Source organism: Elephas maximus, chromosome 15 (assembly GCF_024166365.1).
Source record: "Elephas maximus indicus isolate mEleMax1 chromosome 15, mEleMax1 primary haplotype, whole genome shotgun sequence".
Taxonomy (NCBI): domain Eukaryota; kingdom Metazoa; phylum Chordata; class Mammalia; order Proboscidea; family Elephantidae; genus Elephas; species Elephas maximus.
In genome coordinates this window covers 44,297,068-44,324,557 of record NC_064833.1, presented here as the reverse complement: position 1 = coordinate 44,324,557, position 27,490 = coordinate 44,297,068, and the positions used below count along the sequence as shown (strand labels likewise).

The following is a 27,490-nucleotide window of genomic DNA, read 5'->3' as shown; positions in this document are numbered from 1 at the left end:
GCCCCTGAACACCCTTTTAGCTCTGTAATGAAGTTACCCTTGAGGGTCACCCTTCAGCCAAAGATTAGACAGGCCCATAAAACAAAATGAGACTGAAGGGACATACCAGCCCAGGGGCAAGGATTAGAAGGCAGGAGGGGACAGGAAAGCTGGTAATAGGGAACCAAAATAAAAAAGAGAAAGTGTTGAAATATTGTGGTCTTGATAACCAGTGTCACAAAACAATATGTGTATTATCTGTTTAATGAGTAGTTAGTTTGTTCTGTAAACCTTCATCTAATGTACGAAAAAAAAAAAGATACAAAGAATGAGCAGAAATTAAATAGGAAAAGCAAGGAAATAAATTCTGTGCACAGGTAAGAGCAAGTGCAAGTGGCCTTCAACAGTAGAGATCATAGTATGATTACGAATGAAAAGTGCGGTTGGAAACCAAGAGGTATGTCTAACTCCAATCTCTCCTCTGGGGTCCACACCCATATATCCACCTATTTGGTATCTCTACCTCAAACTCAATGTGTACAAAACCAAGTGTGATGGTTAATGTTATATGTCAACTTGGATGGGCCATGATTCTCAATATTGTGTAATTGTCCTCCATTTTGTGGTATTGTATATCTGACTTGCAATACTGAAGAATTCTACAGGAAAAATATTAAGCAATGCAGGAAGCATCAAAAGAAGGTGGAAGGAATACACACAGTCTCTAGAATTGGTTGACATTCAAGCATTTCAGGAGGTAACATATGATCAGGAACTGATGTAGTGAAGGTAGAAGTCCAAGCTGTACTGAAGGCATTGGTGAAAAACGAGGCTCCAGGAATTGATGGAATATCAAATGAGATGTTTCAACAAACAGATGTAGTGCTGAAAGCGCTCACTGATCTATGCCAAGAAATTTGGAAGACAGCTACCTGGCCAACTGACTGGAAGAGATCCATATTTATGCCTATTGCAAAGAAAGGCAATTGAACCGAATGCAGAAATTATTGAACAATATCATTAATATCATATGGCGGCAAAATTTTTCTGAAAATTATTCAAAAGCAGCTGCAGCAGTATATCAACAGGGAACTGCCAGAAATTATAGCTGGATTTACAAGAGGATGTGGAACCAGGGATATCATTGCTGGTATCAGATGGATCCTGGCTGAAAGCAGAGAATACCAGAAAGATGTTTACCTGTGTTTTGTTGGCTATGCTAAGGCATTCAACTGTGTGGATCATAACAAATTATGGATAACATTGCGATGAATGGGAATTCCAGAACACTTAATTGTGCTCGTGCGGAATCTGTACATGGATCAAGAGGCAGTTGTTTGAGCAGAACAAGGGGATACTACTTGGTTTAAAGTCAGGAAAGGTGTGCATCAGGGTTGTATCCTTTCACCATATACTTATTCAATCTGTATGTTGAGCAAATAATCCCAGACTATGGACTATATGAAGAACGGGGCATCAGGATTGGAGGAAGACTCACAAACAACCTGCAATATGCAGATGATACAACCTCGCTTACTGAAAGTGAGGAGGAGGACTTGAAGCACTTACTGATGAAGATCAAAGACCACATCCTTCAGTACGGATTACGCCTCAATATAAAGAAAACAAAAATCCTCACAACTGGACCAATAAGCAACATTATGATAAACGGAGAAATGATTGAAGTTGTCAAGGATTTCATTTTACTTGGATCCACAAATCAAAAGATGCATTGCATTGGGCAAAGCTGTTGCAAAAGACCTCTTCAAAGTGTTGAAAAGCGAGGATGTCACCTTGAGGTCTAAGGTGCGCCTGACCCAAGCCATGGTGTTTTCGGTTGCCTCAAATGTATGTGAAAGCTGGACAACGAATAAGGAAGACTGAAGAAGAACTGACACCTTTGAATTGTGATGTCAGTGAAGAATATTGAATATACCATGGACTGCCAAAAGAACAAACAAATCTGTCTTGGAAGAAGTACCACCAGAATGCTCCTTAGAAACAAGGATGGTGAGACTACCTCTCACATACTTTGGACATGTTATCAGGAAGAATCAGTCCCTGGAGAAGGACATCATGCTTGGTAAAGTAGAGGGTCAGCAAAAAAGAGGAAGACCCTCAACAAGATGGGTTGACACAGTGGGTAGAGCAGTGGGCTCAGGCATAGCAACAATTGTGAGGATGGCACAAGACTGGGCAGTGTTTCATTCTGCTGTGCATAGGGTCACTATGAGTTGGAACTGACTCAATGGCACCTAACAAAAACAACATGACTATCCTCCATTTTATGTGTTGTAAATCATAAACCTCTATATGTTAGTGAGGCACGATTAGTGTGGGGTGTATCTTGAGTCACATACGTTACTAAAGGACTTGACTCAAGTACAGCCTTACTCAAGTCATACCCTTACTCAAGTCACACCCTTACTCAAGTCACTGCCTTACTGAAGTATCTGATGTAAGGGGAGTTTCCTTGAGGAGGTGACCTACATCCAATATATATGGACGCTCTGGCAAAGCATTATCTTGCTCTAGATCCTGCATCCAGCTCATCATCATCTGACCTCCAGTTTTTGGGACTTGAACGTGTCATCGGACTTGCAGATTCTGGGATTCGCCAGTTTCTGCAGCCCCGTGAGCCAACAGCCTGATGCCTGACCCACAAATTTAGAACTTGCCAGCCTCCACAGCCATGTGAGCCATTTCCTTGAGATAAATCTATACATATTTTTATACATACATTTCACTGGTTTTGCTTCTCTAGAGAACTTAGCCTAAGACACTAAGCTACTGAACTCTCCCCCAATATCCACTATTTTAGTGAATGACACTTCTTTGATGACTTAACCTTAATATATAGCTTTTAAAGTCTTCTACTTTTTACTACCCCTAGGAAATAATGTCTCCATCCTCAATGATATCAAGCAAAAAACAAACAAACAAACAAACCAGTTGCCTTCAAGCCAATTCTAACTCATGGCAACCGCATGTGTTGTAGAGTAGAACTGCACTCCATAAGGTTTTCATGGCCGTGACCTTTCAGAAGCAAATCACCAGGAATTTTCCAAGATTCCTCTAGTGGGTTTGAACAGACAACCCTTACAGTTAGTAGCCAAGTGCTTAATTCTTTGTGCCACACAGGGAATCTAGTGATATCAAATACTGTATAAATGCTTCATCAACCTTGTTGCAGGTTGGGTTGTCTGGGAAGCTGACTTTGCAACAGAGTAGTTTACAGGACATTTATTAGGAAGTACTCTTGAAACCAGTGCAAACGGAAGGAGAGGAAGGAAGCAGGATTGGGGAAAGGCAGAACTGAGCTGAGATGCAGCTTATCCCATGAAGTATTCTGAAGCTAGGATAGCCCTATAGAACTGTCCCAAGTTGGGGAAAGAAGGTCAAGATTTTATACACCCAGGCTGATCAGTCATTAGGTGGGGGCATGACCTTGGCGAAGGCAGTTTCCCTTAGTAGCCACCACCCCCCCCCCAAAAAAAAGTTTAGCAGGGATGTCTTCTGGCAGCATGCCCAGAGTTGGGGAATAAGTCTGTGATGGTTACATTTGTGTATCAGCCTGGCTGGGCCATGATTCTCAGTATTTATACGTGATCACTCTCATGATGGGATCTGCTATGAGTCACCAATCAGTTGAAAGGGGGTTTCCTTGGGTGCGTGGCCTGCATTCAAATATAAACGGACATTCTGGCTTTTGCCTGCACTGGAACCTGCAGCTGGCTCCTGTTCATCTGACCTCCAGTTCTTGGGACTTGACCTAAGCAGCTTACCTGTCAATTTTGGGATTCATGGATCTTTAGAGCCTGTGGGCAAGAGCCCTGCTCTCTGCCCTGCCAATCTTGCATTCACCAGCCCCTGTGGTTACATGAATCAGGAGAAGCCTCTATTCTGATCCACAGATTTGGGATGTTCCAGCCTCTACAATCACGTAAGCCGGTTCCTTGCTTCTCTAGAGAACCCTGCCTAAGACAAACTTCTTCATTGCTGAAGGGGGGTCTCAGTGATACATCACAGTTTCCACTACAAACTGCATGCTCAAATCAACTCACCATAGCGATACTCTGTGGTATTAAATGTATTTCAAGGAAGGGTCCATTGTATTCAATATGATTTGAGATTTTCGAGGACAGAAACCATGCATTTAAAGCAAAGAGTTTGCTGGGGTCTTAAACACTAGCATGCGGCCATCTAAGACGCATCAATTGGTCTCAACCCACTTGGAGCAAAGGCGAATGCAGAACGCCAAAGACACAAGGGAATTATGAGCCCAAGAGACAGAAAGGACTAGATAAACCAGAGACTACATCAGCCTGAGACCAAAAGAACTAGATGGTGGCCGGCTACAATCTATGACTGCCCTGACAGGGAACACAACAGAGAACCCCTGAGGGAGCAGGGGAGCAGTGGGATCCCACTACCCACTGCTGTCGAGTCGATTCGAACTCATAGCGACCCTAGAGGACAGAGTAGAACTCCCCCATAGAGTTTCCAAGGAGCACCTGGTGGATTCAAACTGCTGACCTTTTGGTTAGCACTTAACCACTATACCACCAGGGTTTCTGGGAGCAATGGGATACAGACCCCAAATTCTCATAAAAAGACCAGACTTAAGGGTCTGAGACTAGAAGCAGCCCAATGGTCATGGTCCCCACACCTTCTGTTAGCCCAAGGCAGGAATCATTCCCAAAGCCAACTCTTCAGACAGGGATTGGACTGGACACAGAAAATGATACTGGTGAAGAATGAGCTTCTTGGATCAAGTAGACACATGAGACCATGTTGGCATCTCCTGTCTGTAAGGGAGATGGGAGGGTGGGGGGGTGGGGGGTGGTCAGAAGCTGGCCAAATGGACACGAAAAGAGAGAGTGGAAGGAAGGAGTGTGCTGTCTCATTAGGGGGAGAGCAATTAGGAGTATATAGCAAGGTGTATATAAATTTTTGTATGAGAGACTGACTTGACATGTAAACTTTTACTGAAAGCACAACAAAAAAAATTATCTTCAGAAAGAAACAGTAATGGAGGTACAATGGCCAAATTAATATACAGCACAATAATGGTGACATATATAAATGTCATACTTAATAAATAATAATAAAGCAGAGTTTTGATTTAATTTTAAAAATTAGTGAAGTAATCATTAAATAAATGGCCCAAGGGGACTGACTCACCAAAAGCACAGGTACCTAATTGACAGAACAATCCTTTCCATTCCACCAGTGTTTTTCAACCATTTTTTCATTATCACTTCCTCAAGGAGCCTTTTAGACATTTTTTCCTAACGACCCCCTCCGTAAAATTTTAATACCATAGATTTACTGTATATCTATGTACTATATTATACTGTACTTTATACATAAGATTTTCACCCCCAAGACCCAATAATCTTTCCCTGTATGGAGGAAATGTTGTTCCATTGAGAATGAATGATTTACAGTAATAAATATAACTGTGAAAAGGATCAGATTGCTTAAAAGTCAGCTAGGGGACTCAGTCTCTTATTTAGTAAAGGCCACATGTGAAGCCACATTACTATATGGGTCTGGTGTGTTGAGCATGAAATCAGAGCAAAGGGGATTAGATGACCTTAGGGGATAGCTATCGAGCTAAACAGTCCAATATACTCTTCCCTACTGTAAGGCTATATCCACCCAGCAATCGTGTAGCACGGGAGCCTCCATTATGTTGTCTAGCTTCCATGCAAACTATTACCTGTATCTCTCAATTTTTATCACTTAAATGTTATAAAATATTTCAGGTAGAGATAATAGCGAGCACACTTAAACCCATAACTTAGTTTAAAAATAAAACATTATAGATAACATCTGTAGCCCCTTGTATATTCCCCCAATCCCATTTTTCTCCTGCTCTCCCTGAAAATAGCCACTATCCCGAATTTGGTGTTCATTACTCCCTCCATGCATGGTTTTACATTTTCACTACATATGTATCTATAAACCTGGTTTTTCTGTTTTTCTTTTTAATTTTGCAAGCCTGGTATCAGGGTGTAAATATCCATTGACACGTTTATTACTGCCTAGCACTCCACTTACAAGCTACAAGTTGCACTTTTGCTATCACCTTCACAGCCCTGGCTGATCCCCTGGTTCCCCTCCTAGTGCTTAAATTAGGTACAACTGATACAATTCCCGTTTTTATATCCATGCAGGTTCTAAGCCTATCTCCTAATCTTTTAGGGAGACTTGGAAATACCCTGGCCCTTTCAGCAACTATTATAAACTACTTTTCAGCTTAGGTATTTCTACAGATGATTCATTATTTACTAATTTTTACTAGATTTATTCTGAGTGTAATGCTTTCCTGACCATATTTCCAAATTCTCAGGACCCTCTAGTTCCCTTCTTTACTGTCAAATCTAAAATCGTCTTCCTAGAGTGCACAACCCTGTGACCCAGCAGGGAACTGATTTCCATTACTCTCTATATTTTGAAGGCCCAAGCCAACTTTTTTCTTTTGTCAGCCCTCAAAAATGAGCTACTTGAGTGGAAGTTAGCTTTCTGCACTAACACCATGGATTGTATAGCATAACTGAAGCGGAGTAACCAAGAGGGCCACTCTGACTACAGGGTATTAATCATCTGAAGCACCCGTCCTCTTCTGGAAACCCCTGTGCTGTAGTGGTTAAGAGCTACTGGTGCTAACCAAAACGCTGGCAGTTCGAATCCACCAGGCGCTCCTCGGAAACCCTATGGGGCAGTTTTACTCTGTTCTATAGTGTCGCTATGAGTCGGAATCAACTCGACAGCAACAGGTTGGGTTGGGTTTGTTCTCTTCTCGACAGCAGTGCGTTTTGTTTTTTTGGGTATAAGGGGAGAAGCTAAAAGTAGGTAACTTCTTCAGGTCCCTTTAAACTTACAAATTAAGTGTCTAATTCACATATAACAGGTATGGCTTAGGCAATTACAGCACCAGTATCTTATCCTCAGGAAGTAATTATATTCACAAAGACTTAGTTACAAGCATGTTTATGATGGATTTGCTTTTAACAGCAAAAAAAAAAAAAACCCTATAATCTAAATTTCCAACAATAAAGTATTAGTTAAATAAATCCTAGTAAAGTCGGACAGTAGACTACATAGCCATTAAAAATGATACTGTAATAGAATATTGTGCAAACATGTAAAATACTCCTTTTGTTAATATCAAAGAGATAGTGCTGAGAAACCTTGTTCTCTAAAATCATGGATTGACAAAAACCTTGTTTGAAATCCCGTCAGTCAGAATGAAACATCCCACCCATCTGGAGGATCTGAACAATGCGAGTCACTTTTTTTGAACTGCTTTATTGAGGTTAAATGACATACAATAAACTGCACATATCTAAAGTATACAATTTTATAAGCTTTGCATACATCCCACCACCCACTGCATACATACATACCCATAAAGCCATGACCACAATCAAGACAGTTAACATACATCACTCCCAAATCTCCTCTCGCCCCTTGATAATCCTCCCTCTCTCCTTACCTCCCTCCTTGCCTCCCACCATCCCCAAGTTACCAGTGATCTGCTTTTTGTCAAGTAGATAAGTTTTATATAAATGAGATCATATAGTATGTACTCTTTTTTGGTCTGGCTTCTTTCACCAAGCATAACTATGTTGAGATGCATCTATGCTATTACACGTACTCATAGCGCATTCATTTCTGAGTGGTATTCCATTGTGTGGATAGACCACACTTTGTATATCCATTCCACATGGGTTGTCTTTATTTCCAACCCAGGTGCAGAGCTTCAGGTAAGGGGTTTCGGACATAACATTTCACATTTATGATTTTCAAAGAATTGGGATTCTGAGTCTACTTCTCAGGCCCAGCTGATATCAACCCCCTTACACAAACTCCTGCGGCAAGTTAATAAAACTAACTTTGTGGGACTACAGGTGTGTCCCCAATGGGCTTTATCAAGTGATGGGCATGTTCATGACTATGTTAAGTGCAAAGTAGTAAACAGTGTGTGACCTGATTTTTGTTTTCTAAATACAAATCCATGAAAAGATGACTAGAAAGTTATACATGAAGAATGAGTATCTCTGGGTGGTGATACAGTAAACGTATTGTTTTCTAGGTTAAAGGGCAGTCACAGAAAGAATAAAAGTGATATCATTTAACTGAATCAATATTTGCTAGGTTACTCAAGGAACAGGCAAACCCCTCTACTATTATACGTATGTTGTTGGGTGCTGTGAAGTTGATTTCCGACTCATAGCAACCCCATGAGACAAGACATAACTGCCTCAAGGGTTTTCTAGGCTATAATCTTTATGGAAGGAGATCACCAGGTGGTTCTCCTGAAGAGCCCTGGGTGGGTTGAAACTGCCAATCTTCCTTGGTTAGCAGCTCAGCTATCAACCTTTGTGCCACCAGGGCTCCTTTGTAATAGCTTAATTTAAAAAATCCACACGTTAGCCCAGAATGGTCAGCGAAACTTCTTAGGCAAAGCATTGCAACCTTCACCTTTCTGGAACCAAAACACATTGTAGGATTATGAATGTAATTTCACAAATATAAATGGAATTTGGAAACTTTTAAAGTTAAAGCAGATCCTGATGACATCTTCTTTAAGTTTTTAGCCTTGTAATTTACACTGTCTTTAATTATAAGTGTGTATAAAGCTTATAATTGCAAGAGTAGTTCATTTTCATTATTTACAAAACTCCCTCCCACTCATTAATCACAACACGCATTACAATATTGTTGCAAAGTAGGTCAAAACGCTCCTTAATACATTTTTGGCATTTGGTGCTTATTATTATTACCCCCATTCTATTATTTGAGAAAGCCTGTTGTATTAAGACACTTGCTTACGCGCTAGTTTTCATTTAAAGGTAAAACCTTGAGTTTCCTTACAGCAGAATGGAACTTAAAAACCCATCTTGTCATTAAAACCTTGAAAAGGCAATTCATTTCCTTCTAAAGCTACCTCCCAGACATGGTCCACCAAACAAACAAAAAAAAAGCAAAACCCACAGCATATAAAAATAAGACTTTCTGCAACTCCTTTTGCGACGTTGCGTAAAAGCTTAAAATAAAGCGCAATAAGGAAGCTACTTCTATACGTAAATAGTCTAATTTGTTTCTTTCTTATTAAAGTTACAAATTTGGAAAAGAATAGTTCCTCCCACGGGCTTTCCAACTTTTGAATTCTGGGGAGTAACAGTGAGAGAGTGAATGAGCGAAACGACGCGAACGTGCCCAAGCCAGGTTGGCAAACAGTAGGCAAGCAACCTGCGTTAGCTGGCCCCGAAGAGAACTATCCAATTTGTGCGTTAAACCCAGGCCCTGGGGAAAAAAAACGAACAGCCTCAGACTCAGCTGAGCCCAGTCTGGAAGCATCTACCCGACCGGTGACCCTATGGAGAAGAAGCCGCTTCCACTCACCCCTAGGAAAAGCAAAAAAACGCTATACCTACTAGGACGACTTTTGACCTAGACCTTGTGACTCGGTTCACTGCTCTTCACCCTCTTCCACTCCCCCACCACGCTTCCTCGAGAGCTCCTCCTCTGAACTCTCTCAGAGCGACACGTCTCTTAAGCCAGGCCCACCGCCTCCCCTGAACCCCTCGCAGGCTCTACTCCGTACAGTGTCACCCTGCTCCCTAGCTCCGCACCTCGACCGTGCCCGAACCCGTCACTTTCGACGCAACCCCGCGCCTCCGCCCAAAGGCTCCCGCCCCTCCCGGCCCCGCCCTACCCACGTGACCCAGCGCCCCGCCCACCGGCCCCCACGTGACCCGCGGCCAGCCCGGCGTCCCCGCGCACCGCGTGAATCACGGCCGGGGCCGCCATTGTTCCGCCGAGGGAAGACTGCGGGGCCCCAGCATTGGCGCCGAGACGCCGCTTAGCGGCCGCCACTGGAGACACCACCTTCCGCTTCCCTCTTCCCCTGGCGGTGGCGGAGTGAGGCTGACTAGGGGGAACCTGGGAGCCCCCTCTGCCCTCCCCGCGGCGGCAGCGGCCGATCCCCGGCTCCGGCGCGAGGGGCGGCCGCGATGCGTTCGGCCTGAGGCCGCCTGGCCCGGCCTTTCCTTGCTTCCCTTGACTCTTCCACGGCGTCTCGGCGCCCCAAGGTCCTCCTGCGAGTCGCTCTGACGGGAGGGAAGATGGCTGCACGGAGCTGGCAGGACGAGCTGGCCCAGCAGGCCGAGGAGGGCTCGGCCCGGCTCCGGGAAATGCTCTCGGTCGGCCTAGGCTTCCTGCGCACCGAGCTGGGCCTCGACCTGGGCCTGGAGCCGAAGCGGTACCCGGGCTGGGTGATACTCGTGGGCACGGGCGCGCTCGGGCTGCTGCTGCTGTTACTGCTCGGCTACGGCTGGGCCGCGGCTTGCGCTGGCGCCCGCAAAAAGCGGAGGAGCCCGCCCCGCAAGCGGGAGGAGGCGGCGGCCGCGCCGGCCCCAGCCCCTGACGACCTAGCCCTGCTGAAGAATCTCCGAAGCGAGGAGCAGAAGAAGAAGAACCGGAAGAAATTGCCGGAGAAGCCCAAAGTGAGTAGGAGAGTAGCGGCGTTACAGTAGGGGCGAGGGGGTCGGCGCAGCGGCCGGGCTTGGAGACCCTCCTGTGGGAGGCCGTGCGCTAGCCAGGAGTGGAAAAGAGTGAGGTTCGTCGAGAGCCGAGACGCACGTCTCCCAAGGTGGAGGAGGTGGTAGGTGGACATGTCACTGACGAATGGTGGAAACTCAGGAAGTATAGGACGAGTGGAGAGGACCAGTTTCGAGGAAGGAGTTAGAAGGTCTGGGGGATATGTTTAATGGCAACGCCCAGAGGTTAAGACATTGGGGGAACCTTGACGGCTTGAGTAACACACCAACCTTAATCGAGGCCTACTGGGTAACCTGTGTGTGGAGGTTAATGGGACCTTAAGGTGGTGCTGGGAAGTTGTGGAAAGACTTCACCTGGAAGACAGATGCTATCTCGAGTCACATTGATACTCTAGCCAATGGAGGAAATAACGGTGACCTAAAAAATCTGGGGCTTACAGAGCATTAAAGGTGCCCAGGTCTAGACGCACTTTCATTTTCGCAGGAACTGTTAATGGCAAATGGTTGCACACTCTTGGGCTGGTGACTGTGGCCCGTGGAGGCCAGAACCACCAGCAGTTGGTTACCTCATATACTTTAGGGTATCTAGTCCTGTGAGAGAAGTGGTCTGTGGTACACCCCATGGTGTGGCAGGTGTTTGACAAGGGTGTGACAGAGCACAGTGGTGCAGACAGAGAGAGGGTTCAGATGCCGAATTACTAGACCACGTGTGGAAATGCAGGGAGCATCACATCCCTTTTATCATGACTCCTTGCTGTATTTATACGTTGTTTGTTTCCATCTCCCCGTAGTTCTCCCACTATACTTTTCATAGTGTTATTCTTTAAATGCTCACTTTACAGCTGAGCAAACTGAGGGTATGAAGGGTGTGTGAAAGTAAAAATACATCCTAACGTATTTTGAAATCCACTAATTAAGCTCATCATCCTTTCGGTACAATTCAGCAAGCCAATACCAAGGCCCTACTATGTGGAGTGCACTGCTGTTTGGAGGGCAGTGCAAGGTATACACGTAGAAGTCAGATTTAATCATGGAGGCCAAGGGTAGGAGACGGAGTTACAAATAATTCCAATATTGCATAGACTGATGAGTGCTACAGAGGGGTGAGCAGAGTGTTAATGAGGTTTAGAGAGTGGGAAACTAGTTCTGTTGGAGGGATTTAGGTAAGTTATTAGAGGAAGTGGAATTTGAGTTCAAACTAGTGTAATGAAAGTATTTTTGGAAACAGTGCAAAGAATAAAGCTGTTTTAGAGACATGACAGCCCCCAGTTAATTCATTATTAAACCTAGATAAGCATTTACATTTTGCTTGCTGATTAAAAAGATGCAAGATGTGTACAAAACCTAGAAAAAGCACAGCTTTTTCAGGGGGAGTACTGCCTTAAGTTAGGAGAAGTTGTTAGGGGTACTAAACCCAAACCAAACCCACTGCCTTTGAGTCCAACTTATAGCGACCCCAGAGGAAAGGGTAGAACTGCCCCATAGGATTTCCAAGGCTGTAAATCTTTACGGAAGCAGACTGCCATGTCTTTATCCTGTGGAGCAGCTGGTGGGTTCAGACTGCAGCCTTTTGGCTAGGAGCTGAGCGCTTCAGCCACTACACCACCAGGGCTTTTTTAGGAATACAAGTATATATAATTAATTTTTAGAGAGCGTTAAGGGGATTACCAGTAGAACTGCCCCATATGGTTTCCAAGGAACTGCTGGTGGATTTGAACTGTCGACCTTTTGGTTAGCAGCCGAGCTCTTAATCACTGCGCCACCAGGGCTTTTAGGAGTACCAAAAAAAATAATAATAATAACAACAACAAATCCGTTGCTGTTGCGTTGATATACCTGTACTCCCATGAGTTTAGGAGTACAGGTATTTGTAATTAAATTTATAGAGAGCGTCAGGAGGATTACCAGAAAGTCATGTTATGGTGGAAATAAATAACCTGGCTCCAGGGTAAGGAAAGAAGGTGATTTTGGAAAAAACCGTATTCATTAAGCCTAAGCCTCGTATGGATGAAGCAGGTTGTGAAAATTTCAGTGCCTTATTTGGCATGGCTAGAATTTCAGATAGACTTGAGTTGCAAGACAGGTGCTCCAAGAGCCGGTCTGAAGTGCATCATAACACCCATATGACTCATCTAAAGAAGGATCCCAGACTTGAAGGCTTGTACTGTGAAGAGTGCTCATTAGACTTAGGATCTATCATTTCCCCCTTTTCATTTGAGTTAAAGGGGAAGAGGTTGTAACTAAATAACCTAGTATTACCTTTGATGAGTGGAGAATGAAAAAACTGATTGGATGGTTGAATGTGAAGTGGGTGAAAAGTATCTTTGCCAACAGAATGGTGAAGACGTATGGGAGTTCAGCTCCATCAGCATTTACCAAATCGTGCCTTTCACACTTTGTTGATTGCAACCCACAGTAAAATATATATTTTCCATTAAAATACCCACCCCCCACAAAACTGTTCAGTTTTTCTTTGATGATACTAGTGACCCACAGTTAGAAAAACACTGTTTTATAAGGCTAAGGAGTATAAGCTGCCATTTATTTAGTTCTCATTTTGTGCCTTGCACAGTGCTAAGAATTTACTTGGAGAAAAGCAGGATACGGTTTGCAGATTGAAGGCAGTAAAAAGGAATACAGTATTTGTATGTGTCACTGTGAAGGGGATATAAGAGTAAAAGCTCAGTTTCTCCCCAGGGAGCTTTTTATTCCAGTTGTGGAAAAAGATAAACTCACTTAAAAAATCAACGATACCACCCCAGTGGGGACTGAGATGGGCACGGAAGGCCATATCCCAAAAGTTGGCTTTCAAAGTAGGTGAAGGAGGAGGACATTGAGAGAGGCCGACCAAATGGCCCATAAGGAAAACTTTGTCAGCCTGGCAGGAATGGGGAACTCTAAACTTGAGTAAGGTACTTAACCTTGCTCTGTGTAGCTTATCTTGTTTATAAATTGAAGTTTTTCATTAAGTTAAAACACTGCAGGATTTCTCAAAGTTATCCCTGACTACTTGCAAAAGAGTCACTTTGAATGCATGTTAAGGTTTGTAGATTCCTGAGCCTCAGAAATCATACGCATTCACAATTCCTGGAAATTGGTCAAGGGAATCTCATTTTTAACAAGCTCTCATGATGAATCTTCGCTTGCTTTGAAAATTACTCACTGGCTAGGGCCATAATACCTTTAGTGAGAGAGATCTCCAAGTGGAGCCCTTAAATTTTATAATCCATCTCTTTCTTCATTACTACATCCTTCTGATGAACATTTTAGAATATACTTATTCTGGTTCAGGTGGCTTCAGTAATGTAAACTACTACAGCTTTTTAGAAAGGGCATTGCAAGTTCTTTTAGGACATTTTGCTTAAGTATAATTTTATTGTCATGTTTTCTATTATTTTTAGTTTTTTCTTAAATCATTCCAATTTTGCAACTTCAATTTTCAAAATTTGTTTCTGGGAACTTGTCTTTATTTGTAGAGCAGTTGGCATTTAGCTTTTCAGAATCTGTGTTTGGACCTATTCATAAACATTTTTTGAAATTATTTTTATTGTGCTTTAGGTGAAAGTTTACAGAGAAAAGTAGTTTCTTATTAAATAGTTAATACACAAATTGTGTGAAATTCTTATGTCAGTTTGGTTTTAGCCCCTAATAAAATCTTAGCATAGGTCTTTTAGGGCTATGAATTATAGTTTGTTGCCTTACTTAAAAGAGGAGGCTGGGGTACACTTTTCATTAGGCTTAGTTCTTGTTACTTTTGGAAATCATTATTATCCAATGAATATTTTCCATGACACCTAGCTCAGTGTAGGTATTTAATAGGCACTCAACAAATATTTTTTCACGTGGCTTTTAGTGGTTCAGAATGTTCACTTTCTGTCTGATGGACCCAGGTTTGATTCCCAGCCAGAGCACCTCAAGCTCAGCTGCCGACTTGCCTGTCAGTGGAGGCTTGTGTGCTGCTGTGATGCTGAATAGGTTTCAGCAGAACTTCCAGACTAAGATAGACTAGGAAGAAAGGCCTGGTGATCTGCTTCTGGAAATCAGCTAGTGAAAACCCTATATGGATCAAAGCCGTTCAAATGGATTGTGCATGGAGTTGCCATGAGTTGGGGGCCAACTTAACAGCTGCTGACAAGGCCTTAGATAAGTAATCTTACCAATTGATGCTTTGGATTTTAACTGAAAGCACATAACCAGGGTCAGCTTCAAAGAAATTTATTTTAGTGAACAAGTTGTTCGTATTTTAATATAGGAGTTTTCATAAAGATTTGCCATAGCATACTTATAAATATCTGTAAATTCCACGAAGAAAAGAGCACTCTCTTGTTTTGTTTGCTACTGTATAACCTTGCATAGTGCTTGGCACTCAGTAAATAATGATTGAATAATAGTATGATCAAAGTATTTATACAACTTAGATTCATATTTTTCAAGCCTGCTAAACAGCCATATGAGCATCTTTTTATTTTTGCAGCAGAGTTACGATGGCTTATTGCCTCATCTGCTACACTATTCCTCATCTGGCTAAAATTTCTTAAGGTCCACCTTTCTACAGTCAGTAAACTATCCTAATGGTATCCAGTGCCTTTTGTAGTCATTATTTCCCATTCTGGTTTCTCCCGCTGCTGCCCTCTTCAGGGCTTTAATACCTTTTTCTTCTTCCAGTTACTTTGTCACCAGTCCTTTCTATCCACTTATGCCACTTGCTTGAATCTTAAAGCCCAGCTCTGATCATGTGACTTTCATGTTCACATCTTTGCAGTAGTTTCCCTATTACCTATTGAGTAAAATCCAAAGTCTGTGACTTGGCATTCAAGTCTGATCCTGATCTAACCCCATCTTGTCTCTCTTCGTTACCCCTAAGACAGTTCTGCTCAGCTAGACTTCTGTTACTCTTTGTTGGTATTATTTATCATCTTTTAGAAAGGTCTTGCCACCTGCAGGGATACCCCTACTATAAAGCTCCCCCACCCTCTCACCTAGATTTAGTCTCTTTTTTAAAAAATCATATTGGGCCACATTGTATAAATAATTGGTTAATAATAAAGTCGTTAGTTGTTGGTGACATCCCAACTCATGGCAACCCCACTTGTGCAGCATAGAATTGCTCCAGAGGGTTTTTAAGGCTATGACCTTTTGGAGGTAGATCGCCAGACCTGTCTTCTGAGATTCCTCTGGGTGGCCTAAAACCACCAACCTTTCATCTAATGGTCGAGCACTTAACCACTTGCACCACTACGCTACCTGTATCACTTTTTTGTGTTTCTTGTAGCACCTGGCATGTTTAGTGGAAACTGCAGTTGCCATATTTGTAGGTCCAAATGGTTGGATATCAGAATTTCATGTGGTTAAGTCTAACAGTCATTCAACAAGTATCTGAGCATCTACTATTTTGTCCATTATCATAGCAGTAGCATAGAGTACAGGAACCCTAGTGGGACAATGGTTAAGCACTCAGCTGCTAACCAAAAGGTCAGCAGGCCTTTCTTTTTGAGGCATCTCTGGACAGACTTGAACTTCCATCCTTTTGGTTAGCAGTTGATTACATCAGCCATTTGCATCACCCAGGAACTTTATAACACACATAGAACATACTTTATTAAATAAAAATGGAATGAATAGATGAATATAATAATCTGTATCTCTAAGTGGACCGTTCCTTTTATCTCCAGAATCTCATGCCTAGGTGTGTACTTGACTTTTCCATTTAGAAGTCTGACAGCTATCTCAAACTTTAACATTTACCAAACTCTTAATTCTCTGTTCTCTTCCAGTCTCCCCCCATTTCTGTCAATGGTAAGTGTGTCGTACACTTTCAGAGATTACTCCTAGATTTTTCTGTTGTCCTTAGCTCATCATATTTTCTTACCCCCTTGTATCTAATCCATCAGCTTGACGATGTTGTCGTTACGTACCATGGAGTCAGTTCTGACTCACAGAGATCCTGTGTACAACAGAACAAAACACTGCCTGGTCCTGCGCCATCCTCACAATCATTATGCTTGAGCCCATTGTTGCAGCCACTGTGTCCATCCCCTTTGTTGAGGATCTTCCTCTTTTTCACTGACCCTCTACCAAGCATGATGTTCTTCTCCAGGGACTGGTCCCACCTGATAACATGTCCAGAGTATGTGAGACAAAGTCTTGCCATCCATGCTTCTAAGGAGCATTCTTAAAAGCTGTACTTCCTCCAAGAGAGATTTGTTCATTGTTCTGGCAGCCCATGGTATGTTTAGTATTCTTTGCCAACACCATGATTCAAAGGCACCAGTTCTTCTTCGGTCTTCCTTATTCATTGTCCAGCTTTTGCATGCTTATGAGGCGATTGAAAATACCAGGGCTTGAGTCAGGCACACCTTAGTCCTCAAAGTGACATCTTTGCTTTTTAACGCTTAAATGGGTCTTTTGCGGCAGAGTGCCCAATGTAATACATCATTTGATTTCTCAACTGCTGCTTCCATGGATATTGGTTGTGTATCCAAGTAAAATGAAACCTTTGTCAACTTCAGTGTTTTCACCATTTATTGTGATTTTGCTTACGGATCCAGTTGTTGAGGATTTTTGTTTTCTTTATGTTGAGGTTTAATCCATAATGAAAGCTATAGACTTTGCTCTTCATCAATAAGTACTTCAAGTCCTCTTCACTTCAGGAAGCAGAGTTGTGTCATCTATATATCGCAGATTGTTAATGAGTCTTCCTCCAGTCCTGATGCTTCATTCTTCATCAGCAAGTACCGTTAATTTTAACTCTAAAATAAATACTCAGATCAGTTACTCTCCAATACTACTATCACTGTAGTTCAGGCCACTATTGTTGTCCGAATTGCTGCAGTAGCCTTCAATTGACTGCCTCCAACCCTTTCCTAACACCTTAATATGAATTTTTTCAAAACAGATCACTGTTCTGCCTAAAAACACTTCAGTAGCTTTTGCGTATAAAATAATTCTAAACTTCTTTTCCTGGCCTACGTCGGCCAGCACCTGCTTATCTTCCCAAGCTGATTTTGAGTTACTTCTCATTTGCTACCTCTAACTATACTGATCTTTTTTCAGTTCTTCAAACTCTTTCACAACCCAGTGCCTTTTTATGAGCTATTGTTAACACTCTGTGGAACAATCTTTACCCCCACTGTTCTCATCATCTTCAGATCTCACCTTCTCAGAAAATCCTTTCCTGATCACCCGGTTTCACATAGGCTTCACCTTCTATTTTCTGTCTCAGCTCTTGTATATTTCCTTCACAATACTCATTAGTTTGTAGATGATTTACTTTTATGGGGTGTTTTCACTCTACTAAATTATTTATTTTCTGGACATATAATTGCAAACAATGCCTGGCATATAAAAGAGCCTTTGATAATTATTTGGTGAACTAAATACTGAACAATGTGGCTAAAATGACATCACATAGTTTTACTGGGTAATCAGCTATTGAGCTAAGTAACTTTGTCTTTTAAGGTATTTCCAATAGAATTGTGGCTTTTATTCTAAGATGGTGGTTTTGCTGTATCACCCCAGGTAATATTAAAGGTAAATTGTCATTTGCCACCTATATATGTCATTATCAAAGAAATTTGTAAGATTTCTTTTCACCTCTAGATCACTGTCCCCTTAGGTGAAATTCTTTAAAGAATAATCATTTGATAAAACAACCCTGAGTGATAGATAAAATAAATATTCCTGATTTCACAGAATAGGAATCTTGAAATTCAGACCATTTAAATAACTTATTCAAGGTTAAAGAGCAAAGGAGTTTCAAAGGCAAAACAGTATCCTGATCTCTAGCCTAAGAACTCACCATTATTTTCAGTATACCGGTCTGGTCTCCATAGCGTGTTCCAGGATATTGAATTACATTCAGAGAACAAATCTAATTTTCCCAGTGAGTTACACCTTTCTTTATTGCTTTTAAATTTTACTTTTATAATCACAAGTTTCTGCTGAAAATTATGCCGACCTTTACAAAAGCTCTAGAATTTTGGCTCCATTTTTTGGGCTTCTTTTAGTTATGTGGTGGAATTTTTTCATCTTTTCATTCTCTTATGCCAGAGGCCTAGCAGAAAAGACCTTTAATAGTTATGACAGAAAAAGACCTGTAATAATTGTGCTCATCGTAGTCAGACACCAAGAACAGCAGTAAACCCTCTGAATACATGTTTTGTTGTACTTTGGCATTATTGCCTTAACTGTACTGCTTCTCAGGGAGCCTTTGGGTGGTGCAAATGGGTAACGTGCATGCCAAAAGGTTGGAGGGTTGATTCTACCCAGAGGTGCCTCAGAAGAAACCTGGCGGTCTGTTTCTGAAAAATCAGCTGTTGAAAACCCTGTGGAGCACAGTTCTACCCTGACACACATGGGGTTGCGATGAGTCAGAATTGATTCCACGGCAACTGGTTTAACTACTTCTCAAGGTTGTGAAATCCTTGAAGTTACTTCATAATTAGTATTGTTCAGGCATAATCAAGAGATCTAAATGAGGAGTTGGTGTTAGTCCACCAGTTTTAAAATTCACCATTTTTTCTCCAACTATGCCAGTAGTCTTCAAACTGTTGCATAGAGCATCAGGATTCCAGAAAGCATCCATCAGGATTTAAGAAAGAAGAACATGGATATGTGTCTAATATATCACTTTAGTCGTTATGTCAGTACCTATCGGATGGAAACTTGAAATCAGTGTTCCATTTAGTTTTTCACAAGTCATCATTAGTGTAATTTGGCCCTTTGGACAGATACTGAGTGTCATCTCCTCATCCCATAAAAATACCCCAGAACCTCCCTGGTACAGTCAATAAGGAGATAGTGTGGAATACTGAAATAGCTGAGTTTTTGACTAGCTGTTTAAAAGGCACTAGGAAATACCTCAGAATAAATAGCAAGATTTTATAAATTTGAATTATTAGTCATATTTGTAAGATTGTTCTTTTGGTTATTAAGAGTTTCAGATTGGGGTTGAACTGAAAAATGAGTAGGTAAATTACTATGGCTGACACCGTATGTGTACGTTCACGTTCACGTTTAGGTATCATTTGTGTAGTTTATATACACACACAGTTTGGCAGAGAAAAAACACAGGGTTTGTGCTTTCAAACAGACTGTCCACAAATTGTTCTGTTTTGAATTTGTATCAGAACTCTTCACAACTAAAACTATGGAACAAATCAAGACTAGTCTTTTCCATTAAAGGAGATAGTCCATATAAAGCATCTATTAAGGTGCCTGCCACGGCACGTACATACTCAGAGATCATTAGTTGTTATCATCAGGCTGTCTCCTAGTCTAATCTGTAATACCTCTTCTGAATTTCCATAACATCTTGCCTTTTATTTTTTTAATATATATATACCTCTTGTATGTTTAGAATATTTTTGAGCTAATAATGTTGAGATTTCAGTAAAGTAGTAACTTGTCCATGGTAACACATTTGGGATTTCAACTGTAGTTTCTCATCTTGGCTTCAAATCCCCTACTTTTTCCCTTAAAAGATGGGGGCGTGGGGAGGATGAAAGTTTACCTTTTGTCTTGTGTTTTAGTATGTGCTGTTGCATACATTTCTTCTTCCTTTACTTAGGCTCTAAGATTCTTGAGGGCAGGGATTGTGCCTTACTTGTCTTCGATTCAAGGTTTTAAGGGTTCAACATATTGCTATACCATGTTCACTTTGTATTGAGTGAATGAACAAATACTATATAATTTCTTAGAAAATGATGAGATTATAAGCTGTTTTAAAAAAGAACAACAGCATTACAGTGCTGTGGCTGGAGTTAGTCTGAACTGTTTTTAGCCTCTGAGAGAATGTATCTACTTAAAATTTGTATTCTATTAACTTCCCAGAAGAATTTGTGTCTGGGCCTGGTGGACACAACTTTTTCTTGGCCCCTTTGACCACCAAAATTTAACATTCATTTTGAACTTGCTAGTTTTTTTTTTTTTTTAGTATAAAAAATAACCCAAGTGCTTTAACATGGGAATAGAGGGCGCGGTGCAATGAATCGCTTTTATATGGTCTTTCTCACCATGGTCTTTTAACTCCCACCAAATGATTGGGTGAGACTGTGTGAATAAGGTTCATGAACCTCTTGTGGAGGGGATGGGACCATGCAAATAAGATGGAACCCTAGCGACGGATTGGTCAGTTTTGACATCCTGCTAGAGAAGCAGTAGCAGGCAAACAGCAGCAGCAGAGGGAGCAGAACCAGAAGACCGGCAGGAGATGGCATGGTGGGCTTTCTTGCCTGTGGAGTGAGAAAGCTGAGTGCCTTTGAGCAGGGAGCTTGCTGGTGGAGTGGGTGTGTCTGGGCACTTGGCAGAGCTCACCGACTCACGGAGTGGGAGAGCTGAGCACCTTCAGGCCCGGGCTTACTGGTGGAATAGGATGTCCATGGGCACTTTTTTTTTTTTGTCCACGAATTTTTTTATTGTGTTTCCTTTGAAAGTTTACACGGCAAGTTAGGTTCTCATTGGACAGTTTCTGTACAAATTGTTCAGTGACATTCATTAGATTGTTCACAATCCAAAGCCCACTGTTAAAAATATAATTTATATTTTCTTTTTTTTAACCATACTTTAGATGAAGGTTTACAAAACAAACTAGTTTCTCATCAGTTAGTACACACATTGTTTTATGATATTGAGTAACAACCCCACGACATGTCAGCGTTCTCCCTTCGCAACCCTGTATTCCCTATTAACCAGCTTTCCTGTTCCCTCCTGCCGTTCAGTCCCTGCCCCAGGGTTGGCTCACCCCTCTAGTCTTGTTTTGTTCCATGGGTCTGTTCAATCTTTGGCTGAAGGGTGAACCTCAGGAGTGACCTCATTACTGAGCTGAAACAGTGTCAGGGGGCCATACTCTCAGGGTTTCTCCAGTCTGTCAGGCCAGCAAGTCTGGTCTTTCTTTTTGATCTGGGCAGTGATCTGGTGGAGTTAAAGAGGTTTGTAACACTTGGTGGGCAAGGGCCGGAGAGAGGCCTGCCTGCAGGCACGGCTGAAAACAAGCTGTCCTGATAGAAGGGCTATATCCTGAGTTGTCCCTGATCCTGAATTGTACCTGTTCCTTCCCTAATAAACCCCATAACTTCCACCTGGTGGCTCAGTGGTTAAGAGCTCAGCTGCTAACCAAAAGATCGGCAGTTTGAATCCACCAGCTGCTCATTGGACGACCTATGGGGCAGTTCTACTCTGTCCTGTAGGGTCGCTGAGTCAGAATTGACAAGACAGCAGGGAGTTTTCATAGGAATCAGCCTTGGGCTGATGATGATGGTGATTCTGCCTCCTCTTCATGAAGTTAGAGGAGGTCAGACGCCCCAACACCACCATTTTTACGGAGGATAATGGGCCATCATAGCTCTGAAAGAGAAGAAACTGTTTCTTGAGTAAGTGGTCTTTCATGTGTTCTCTCACTTAATGTAATTCTAACAAGAAAGTTGTAGGATAATGACATTATTTTCTCTATATACAAGGGATGATAATTTACAAATGATGAAATCAAAGGGGTAGGTTAAGGAAAATGCTTAAAATCACAGCAAATAAATATTGAACTTAGGTTTTAATTTTAGGTTGTCTGTCTTCACATCGTCTTCTTTTTTTAATAGATTTTATTTTTAGAGTAGTTAGTTTTACAGAAAAATTACATAGGAAGTCCAGAAAGTTCCCATATACTTCCCCCCAAACACAGTTTCCCCATCTTTAGTGTGGTACAGTTGTTATAATTGATGAGCCAGCACTGGTTTATCATTATTAAGTTATTGTTAACTGAAGTCCATAGTTTACATTAGGCCCACTTTCAGTATTGTACAGTTCTGTGGGCTTTGGCCAATGCTGAATGACATGTATCATCATTATAGTGTCTTACACTGTTTTCCAGCTTTTCATCCCTTTCCCTTTTCTCCTGAGTCCCTGGCGACCTTTGATCCTTTACTGTCAAGTTGAGGAAGTTTCCCTCTATTCCTAGTTCGCTGAGAATTTTTATCATGAATGGGTACTGGATTTTGTCAGATGCCTTTCCTGCATCTGTTGATATGATCATATGGTTTTTCTTCTTTACTCGTGATGGATTACATTAATCAACTTTTGAATGTTGAACCAGCCTTGCATACTTAGTCCCTTTTACAATGTGTAATTCTTTTATACATCGTTGGATTCTATTTGCTAATATTTTGTTGAGGATTTTTTGCATTGTGAGAGGTACTGGCCTGTAATTTCCCGTTATGGTAATGTCTTTGTCTGTTTTTTTTATTAAGATAATGCTGGCATCATAAAATAGGTTAGGAAGTGTTCCATATGCTATTTTCTGGAAGAGACTATAGAGAATTGGTATCATTTCTTCTTTACATGTTTGGTAGAACTCACCAGTAAAGCCATCTGGACCTAGTGCTTTCTGTTTTACAAGGTTATTGTTAATTCAAGGCACATAGTCTTTTCATATTTCATTAGTTCCTAGTTGATAGGCTGCTCTTGGTTTCTAAAACTAAGAAGTTTCCAAGTAATCTGAAGTCATGGGTTTTACATTTTGTGGCTAGGAATAATATTTACGTGTAACTAAGTGAAAATAGGGTTCTAAATGGTTTCATTTTAGAAGTCAAATGCTAAACTTTTTATATATGTTTATCATTCAGATACAGACTTGTAATTTGGAATCAGTTTAATAAATACGTGAAGGCTGCTCAGATGAAGTAGAAGTCTATTATTAAACATACCTTCTTATTCTGAACCTTATAACTCCTTAAGGGCTGGTTCCTTTTATATGTCTTGTTTGCATAACGCCTAGTCCTAGTACTTAATAAACATTTATGGAATTTTATGGAATTAATAAATGGAATATTGACTAACCTGAGTATTGTTTCCTTAAAATCACGAGTCATGAAATAACCCCTTGCTCCCCTGCTGTTTAGCCCCCTCCCTCATTCCATTTGGAAACCCTGGTGGGATAGTGGTTAAGAGCTACAATCGGCTAACCGAAAGGTCAGCAGTTCGAATCCACCAGGCGCTCCTTGAAACTCTATGGTGCAGTTCTGCTCTCTCTTGTAGGGTTGCTATGAGTTGGAATTGACTCACCGGCAATGAGTTTGGATTTTTTTTTTTTTTTTGGTTCTCATCCCTTTCTCCTTATTGTCAGCTAGGTGTCTTCATTCTGGCTTACCACTACTCCTCTTAGCACACACACAGTGTCTACTGTGTTCATCTGTTTACTGTTGTATCCCTAGCACAGTTCCGGAAATATTTTAGAGATACAAACATTTATTGGTTGAAAGAATGAAAATTTAAATCTGGGAATATATGTCCCCAGACTAAAAAGTCATATATTCTAAAGCAGTGGTTCCTAACCTTCTGGAGATAATTAGTAAGTACAAAACCCAGACAAAAAATGAATGTGTACATACGTTCCTACAGTTTGGGAATGCCAGGTAGGTCCTTGTCCTAAGTTTAAAAAAAAAAAAAACTGGAACTTAAAAGAATCTTTCCTATCTACTGTATACATTTCTACTTAAGAGGGAATGAAACCGCCTAATTAAAAAGCCCTTTAGTACTTCACTTTCTTTGCATGAAGTCTGAGATTGAGAAATTTGATATAGGGTTGGTTCTCTAATAAATGGTGGTATAAACAAAAAAAAAAAAAACCAAACCCATTGCTGTCGAGTCGATTCCGACTCATAGGGACCCCATAGGAGAGAGTAGAACTGCCCCATAGGGTTTCCAAGGAACCACTGTTGGATTTGAACCACCGACATTTTGGTTAGCAACTGAGCTCTTAACCACTGCCCCACCAGGGCTCCAAATGGTGGAATAGTAGTTTTCCAATATACATCATAAGCCACTTTTTTAAAACATGCTTTTATTTTGACTGAATTTTTAACCATGCATTTGGGACTTCTTCATGTGAATACTTTTTAGAAGTTAGTGTAATTGTGGTACTTGAAGTAGTTTCTCTTCAATTAACCATAAAAGACTGGCATTAAAAATAATGGAGATGCCCAGTTAAGTCAGTTCATAATTATTTATGAAGAGAATTGAGGTATAAATGAAAAGCCTTGCTTGTGATGACTTTCTTTGTGTTTGCACATGTCAAATACTTATTAGTAAGTTGATTTTGTCAAATTGCATTTGTAGTTGAAGTTCTACAAAAATATTTACATATATATGCATACATGGAAGCCCTGGTGGCATAGTGGTTAAGTGCTACGGCTGCTAACCAAAAGGTCGGCAGTTCAAATCCACCAGGCGCTCATTGGAAACTCTATGGGGGTAGTTCTCCTCTGCCTTACAGGGTCACTATGGGTTGGAATCGACTCGATCACAGCGGGTTTGGTATATGCATACATACATAGAGAGAGATTAGAAGGTGCGGCAGTAAAGTTGGAAGTAGCACAGTGGAAAGGAAACCAAGTCGAGAGTAAGGAGACCTGGATATTAGTTCCAGATTTACCATTAGCTATGTCTTTTTCCCCCACTGCATATGTCTGTTAATTTTTAACAAATGCAGGAAAAGTCAATTACAGGAACTTTGAACATTCAGATTGTTTTGTTGAGTATATCTTTGCTGTATTGAGTAGACAGTCTTTTTTTTTAATTCTGCAAGAACTGGGCAAGTGAAAAGAAGTGCTGGGGTGCAGAAAGATGTTAGAACACCGAAAACTGGGCCCCGTTCATCGGAATCCTAAATCTACATAAATTTTTGGTAATGAGGTTCAGAAATGCTTATTGAAAAAAAATCAGTGATTTTGATTAAAGAGCCAGATTGGAGGATCATAGACTCAGTTCCACTCATGAACACCTCTAAATTCTATCTGTTATTTTAGGAATGTGAGAGAAGTTGAGATAGGCTTTTTTAGTTGTGGCAGTGATTTTGTAAGATTTTTAATCCCAGAACAATAGTACATTGTAGGACTAGAGGAGACATTAAACATTACCTAATACCCAGTAAAAAAGGTGCTCCTTACCTAATACAGGGGTCAATAAACTATGGTCCATGGGCTAAACCTGACCCTCCATCTGTGTTTGTAAATAAAATTTTATTGGAACACAGCCATGCTTATTCATTTACATATCATCTGTGGCTGCTTTTTTGCTACAATGGCAGAGTTGTGCAGTTGTAACAGAGACTGTATGGCCTGCAAAGCCTGAAATATTTACTATCTGGCATTTTACAGTTTGCCAACTTTTGAGCAGATCAAATGTATTGTTTTAGAGATGTCAAAATAAGGCTCATGGATGAGTAAAATGTGCGATTACACAGCTAACTGGTGGTCAGACTGCAAATATAGTTTAGTTCACCTTTTCCTGTCTCCATTCTAGTATTTTTTATTGAAGGAACTGATATACCTGGGTGAGATCAGAGAATACACTTGTGGTACAGAATTTTGTGTATAAGTTCATTATATCATTATACAACAAACCACTGTTACTTGGGGGCAGTAGTGCATCAGATCTTCGATAACATTGCTGCACAAAAGCCTTTTTAATTTGGGTCAGGGGTAGAATTTGATTGTAGCATATACTGTTGCCTAAGTAAAAGTCTTTGGTTTAATCTGCCGAGTGCTTTTATAACATGCTTTTTTTTTTTTCCCCCTCACATACAGCCAAATGGACGGACTGTTGAAGTGGCTGAGGATGAAATTGTTCGTACTCCTCGAAATGTGTCAGCAAAGCAGCCATTAGAGCCAGACAAGAAAAATGAAAAGGTAAGTTTGGGAGCATATGAAATACACAAAACCCTTAATAATGAAAGTGACTTGTTATGAAAATGATGCTTTTCTGTTTCAAAACATTGTAAGGATACCCCATTAAAAGGAAAAATATGAAAATAAGAATTTACAGCAGTATGTGGATGGGTAGTGAGAATTTAAGTTTATTTTAATAGGAAGTGCTCATCACCAAGTATTTTAAAATTCCTTAGGGATTTTAAATATTCATTATGCCAAAAAAGGTTTAATCATGACTTCAACATTTTTTGAATGAGTAAGATTCCAGATATATAACATATCTCTTACTAGAAAACAGAATCGTGTTATCTTTGTTAATAGTGCACCTCTGATATAAAAAGCTTAGCAGAATTGTCCAGTGGTATTGTTAAAATAGATTTCTGTTGTGATGGAGACATAATCATCTTCATTTTAGAACGAAGTTCTGTACTCAGGTCATTATTAAAAGGTTTATAACCCTGGGGGTGTTGTAGTTAAGAGCTATAGTGGTTAACCAAAAGATTGGCAGTCAAATCCACCAGGCGCTCCTTGGAAACCCTATGAGGTCGTTCTGCTCTGTCCTGTAGGGTCGCTGTGAGTCGGAATCGACTCAGCAGCAGTGAGTTTGGTTTGGGGTTTTTTTTTTATATGCACTCTGAAGCTTTCCAAAAAGACTATTACTCGTACCCCAGTAAATGGTACCTTCCTTTAATTTTATTAATTTTCCAGTTGCCAGTGTTAGAATTAGCCCATTTTTACTCGACTTAATCTGGTTTGGAATTAAGTAAAATTGTGCAAGAAACTGTTAGCAGTCGTTCCTCCAACTGTGGGAAACTTTTCATTGAACTCATTTTCATACGTTGAATACTTTCTCTCCCCCCACCCCCATTTTTTTCACCCTGTACATAACTGCTTTTGAGGGAGGAGTGTTTGCCTAAGTGTGTTAGTAGTTTCTAAGAACCGGGGTGGAATATCGTCACCCCCATAAAATAGTGGTGTGAAATGGTTGCTGCAGTTTCTTGATGTTTTTAAATTTCAAAATAGCTTTGAAAGAATTAATGATATCAATTCACCTTCTGTAGCCCTGGTGACGCAGTGATTAAGCGTTTGCTAACCAAAAGGTCAGCAGTTCGAATCCACCAGCTGTTCCTTGGCCATGACCAGTTCTGCTCTCTCCTGTGGGGTCTGTATGAGTTGGAATAGACTCGACGGCAACAAGTTTAGTTTTGGTTTAGCCCAGTGAAACTGGTTTAGGGCTAAGAC

At 41.0% G+C, this 27,490-nt stretch overlaps 1 protein-coding gene across 3 annotated transcripts in view; it reads left to right on the top strand.

Moving 5' to 3' along the window:
* Window positions 1-9,756: 9,756 nt before the first annotated feature.
* The window catches only part of MTDH (metadherin), a 60,048-nt gene continuing 42,314 nt past the window's right edge, over window positions 9,757-27,490 (top strand). For 2 of the 3 annotated variants that reach the window (XM_049853886.1, XM_049853885.1), the window contains exons 1-2: window positions 9,758-10,499; window positions 26,126-26,227. In XM_049853886.1, coding sequence (XP_049709843.1) covers window positions 10,119-10,499; window positions 26,126-26,227 — 483 coding nt within the window. In that variant the 5' untranslated portion in view covers window positions 9,758-10,118. Of the gene's footprint in view, window positions 10,500-26,125; window positions 26,228-27,490 lie in introns of all 3 variants that reach the window. The other variant, XM_049853884.1, reaches the window with a different exon arrangement.